At 35.0% G+C, this 3,712-nt stretch overlaps 1 protein-coding gene across 1 annotated transcript; it reads left to right on the top strand.

The window, feature by feature from the left end:
- The first annotated feature begins 527 nt into the window (after positions 1–527).
- Positions 528–1,890, top strand: LOC113860599 (xyloglucan endotransglucosylase/hydrolase 1). Its single transcript, XM_027493022.1, has 4 exons — positions 528–714; positions 859–959; positions 1,120–1,313; positions 1,491–1,890. Exons 1-4 carry the CDS (start codon positions 528–530, stop codon positions 1,888–1,890), a joined length of 882 nt encoding a protein of 293 aa, XP_027348823.1.
- Positions 1,891–3,712: the final 1,822 nt, after the last annotated feature.

The raw sequence follows: 3,712 nt of genomic DNA, 5'->3' as shown, positions 1-3,712 counted from the left end.
TTTTTTTTTTCTCTTCATGTAAACAATTAAGTTATGGAACCCCAACTCAGCATTTATTTGATTTCGAAATCTTGTCATAACAAATTTTGCCATTAAAAAATGTTATAAAAATTATATAATATGATAAAAAAATTATTTTTAAGATAGACAAGGGGACCTTTTTGATACGCAATGAGCCGACCTGTCACGAAAAATCATTAACATGAAATGATTTACATAAAAAGTCTAAAATATATGCAAAAGATTATGATTATTGTACATAATAGAACTCAAATTTGAAAATAATTGATGATATATTAGCTAGCAATGAAGTACAACTAACGCGTAATAGAGGCCCAATATCAGTTGCGTCCAACACTAATCGTAACGAAGGCAAATGCAGGATTCTTGTCCCCCAACGCCAATAAAAAAGAAAAAGAAAATATGCAGAGGAAAGAGAGAGGAACAAGGGTCTAAGGCAGGGTCTAATGCTTATAAATACCCAATGGTAGCCTCAAGGTTTCACAACTAGGAAAAAGACTTACAAAATGGGTTTTTCTTTGTGCACCGTGTTCCTCATTTTGGCATCATTGGCCTCTGCTGCATTTTGCGCCAACCCGCGGAGCCCAGTGGATGTAGAGTTTGGTCGAAACTACGTTCCCACTTGGGCTTTTGATCACATTAAATACTTCAATGGAGGTTCTGAGATTCAGCTTCATCTTGATAAGTACACTGGTGCGTATAGATACAGTTGCTGTACTGCACTTTATACCCCCCAACATCTTTATGTAGAACAATGTTCATGATTTTGATAACTACCTTTTATTTATTTTATTATAAACTTGGTATATTATTCATATTTCCTATAATTTTGAACAGGAACTGGCTTCCAGTCTAAAGGATCATACTTGTTTGGTCACTTCAGCATGTACATCAAGATGGTTCCAGGCGATTCAGCTGGCACAGTCACTGCTTTCTATGTATGCACAAATATTAAAATAAAAATAAAATCTTTTTTTTTATTTGTGGTTCCACTTTTTTTTTTCACTTTTGTTGAGGGTTTTTCACTTTCTGTGTTTTCACTTTCTGTGTTGGCTGTTGAGTGTGAACATGACTTATGTTGCGATTGGAACTCTGCAGCTATCTTCCCAAAATGCGGAGCACGATGAGATAGACTTTGAGTTCTTGGGTAACAGAACAGGACAACCTTACATTTTGCAAACAAATGTTTTTACCGGAGGCAAGGGTGACAGAGAACAAAGAATCTACCTCTGGTTTGATCCAACAAAAGCCTACCACAGATACTCTATTCTGTGGAACATGTATCAAGTCGTGTAAGCACTTCAGAGTCATTCCTCCAATCAGATAAAATAAAATAAAATCTAGCATACCTTTTCATTTTTCACCATTTCCTCTCACTCCCCAAATTTTAATTTAACTGTGAGATTAAAATATAAAATGTAAAGCCACAAATATGCTTAATGACAAAGGTTCAAATGTGGGATGTGCAGATTCTTGGTGGATGATGTCCCAATCAGGGTGTTCAAGAACTGCAAGGACTTGGGAGTGAAGTTCCCATTTTTCCAACCCATGAAGATATACAACAGTTTGTGGAATGCTGATGATTGGGCCACAAGGGGTGGTTTGGAGAAAACAGATTGGTCCAAAGCTCCTTTTATTGCAGCCTACAAAGGGTTCCACATTGATGGGTGTGAAGCCTCTGTGAATGCCAGGTTCTGTGCTACACAGGGCAAAAGATGGTGGGATCAGCCACAGTACCGTGACCTTGATGCTGTTCAATGGCGTAGACTCAGATGGGTGCGCCAGAAATACACCATCTACAACTACTGCACTGACAGGAAGCGCTACCCTCAACTTCCCCCTGAGTGCTCTAGAGACCGTGACATTTAAATTCTCATATACTCTTATTATTACTATTGCTCCTAGTACACTAGTTCTCATTTACTTCCACTGTGCCACATTGTCCTTCATACATACAATTCTATATGATGAGTTCTCCACGCATTGATTTGTCTTTATCCACTCATTATTTTATCATTCTTGTTTGATCGAGCTTTGTGAAATTAAGAAGTGGGTTGTGTTAACGAAATGAGACTTATTTTTAATCATACGATTTTACTAATCTTAATTCTTAGACTTGAATTTAAGTATTTCTATTTAAAAACATAATAAACCTTTGAAAAAAATTATATATTTAAATATAGTACTTAAAAGTGATGTTAAAAAAGTTAATTATATTTATCCAATGTTTAGTATTGTTTTTTCTTACTAAATTGAATCAAAGGTTCGTTTATCCACGTCAAAGTTAATTATATTTTTTTCAATTTTACTTGCATGTTTACACATTGGTATGAAGCCCACTGCAACATTATAATTTAGTACAAGTATACTTGCTTTATTGAGTTTATTTATTGGCCCTGTGCTAATAATGTAGCCAGTTGTAATTTGCATAGATCTGCGCTTCCTTTTCTCTTTATGTGTTGAATTATAGATCTGCTTTCTGATCCTCTGGTCCCCTGTAAATGACAAGGTAGAAAGTGGTGGTGTTGGATAGAATATAGATGTTGAAAAGACACTGGACCCGTAAACGTGGCACCACTGGGTACATCGCATGTGAACTGCGTAAGAGAGGTTGCAGTAAATAATTTCATTTTAACTTAATTCTAAGGCTGTTTACAGCAACAGTACTCGACATTTAACGTGGTTTGCTTGCGCTTTGGCACGTGGGCTTGTGTATTTTAATGTGCCTACTAAAAGCATATAGCTACTAGCTCAGGGAAGGAGGGATCTAAAGATTTTTAAGTAACAAGAATAAAAAAAAGTTGAGGTTATATATTTAAATAATTTGTGTGGTTCAAATTAACTTATTTAATGAATATTGGGTGCAAATATTAAATTAATTAAATGACATTAAATGTATTATTATTAAATTTTAGAATATATATGAAAATAAAAGATCTTTTGAGAGCAGCTGTCCCATTAGTGATCTTAACTTAGATCCGTCAGTAAACTCATACCCAGCGAATGAGGGGAAGTTTGACTGGTAAATCAGAATTGTAAAGTTAATTAGAATGGAAATGACAAAACACGGCCTATGATGTTTGACATTGTTTCAAGCCGCGATGAACGGTTTGAAGAGGTGAAAAGTGACTTTGTGGTGAGGTTTGAAAATAAACACTTCAAAGGGTTTTTTTTTTTTTTTTTAAATGTCTTTTCTATGCTTAAACTTTGTAAACATGGAGGGTAATTTAAAATTTAAATAAATCCTAGCACGTGATTGTGGGGTTTAGTTTTTGATTCATGAACATCCTCGGTTTGGACTCAATGGTGGACTTGTCTGCCACCTTATACCTATTTCATGGTAAAAAATCAACTATGGTGGACCATTGTTTCGCTCCCCAAACTATGCGCCCATGACTTTTTTGACGTTTGCTAAAAAGTGCGTCTTAAACAATGCAGAGTGTCTTACAAGAAACAAAATTATGCATCATGGGTTCGATTTACAATTATTATGCAATGTCAATTTTCTTCAATGTCGGTGCTTTATGATGTTCAGAACAATTGTTATGCAACGTCAATTTACTTCAAATTGTTCGTGCCTTAGGATGTTAAAAACAAAAAATTGTTATTCTTCATTATAATTTGTGTTTCGTATTTCCGAGTTTGTTGCAAGAGAGAAGGAATTTTTTCACTAGCTGCTTATTTTACGCAT

This window comes from Abrus precatorius, unplaced genomic scaffold, assembly GCF_003935025.1.
Source record: "Abrus precatorius isolate BTA unplaced genomic scaffold, Abrus_2018 Scaffold3, whole genome shotgun sequence".
Classification (NCBI taxonomy): Eukaryota; Viridiplantae; Streptophyta; class Magnoliopsida; order Fabales; family Fabaceae; genus Abrus; species Abrus precatorius.
Note: the sequence above shows the minus strand (reverse complement) of the source record. Positions and strands in the feature narration are given on the sequence as shown.

What these genes read in the sequence shown, in the direction of transcription:
- LOC113860599 (XM_027493022.1), top strand. Translation starts at nt 528, where the DNA reads ATGGGTTTTTCTTTGTGCACCGTGTTCCTCATTTTGGCATCATTGGCC. An exon ending in TCATCTTGATAAGTACACTG is followed by an intron (nt 715 to 858) that starts GTGCGTATAGAT and finishes AATTTTGAACAG; the next exon opens with GAACTGGCTTCCAGTCTAAA. An exon ending in GCACAGTCACTGCTTTCTAT is followed by an intron (nt 960 to 1,119) that starts GTATGCACAAAT and finishes GGAACTCTGCAG; the next exon opens with CTATCTTCCCAAAATGCGGA.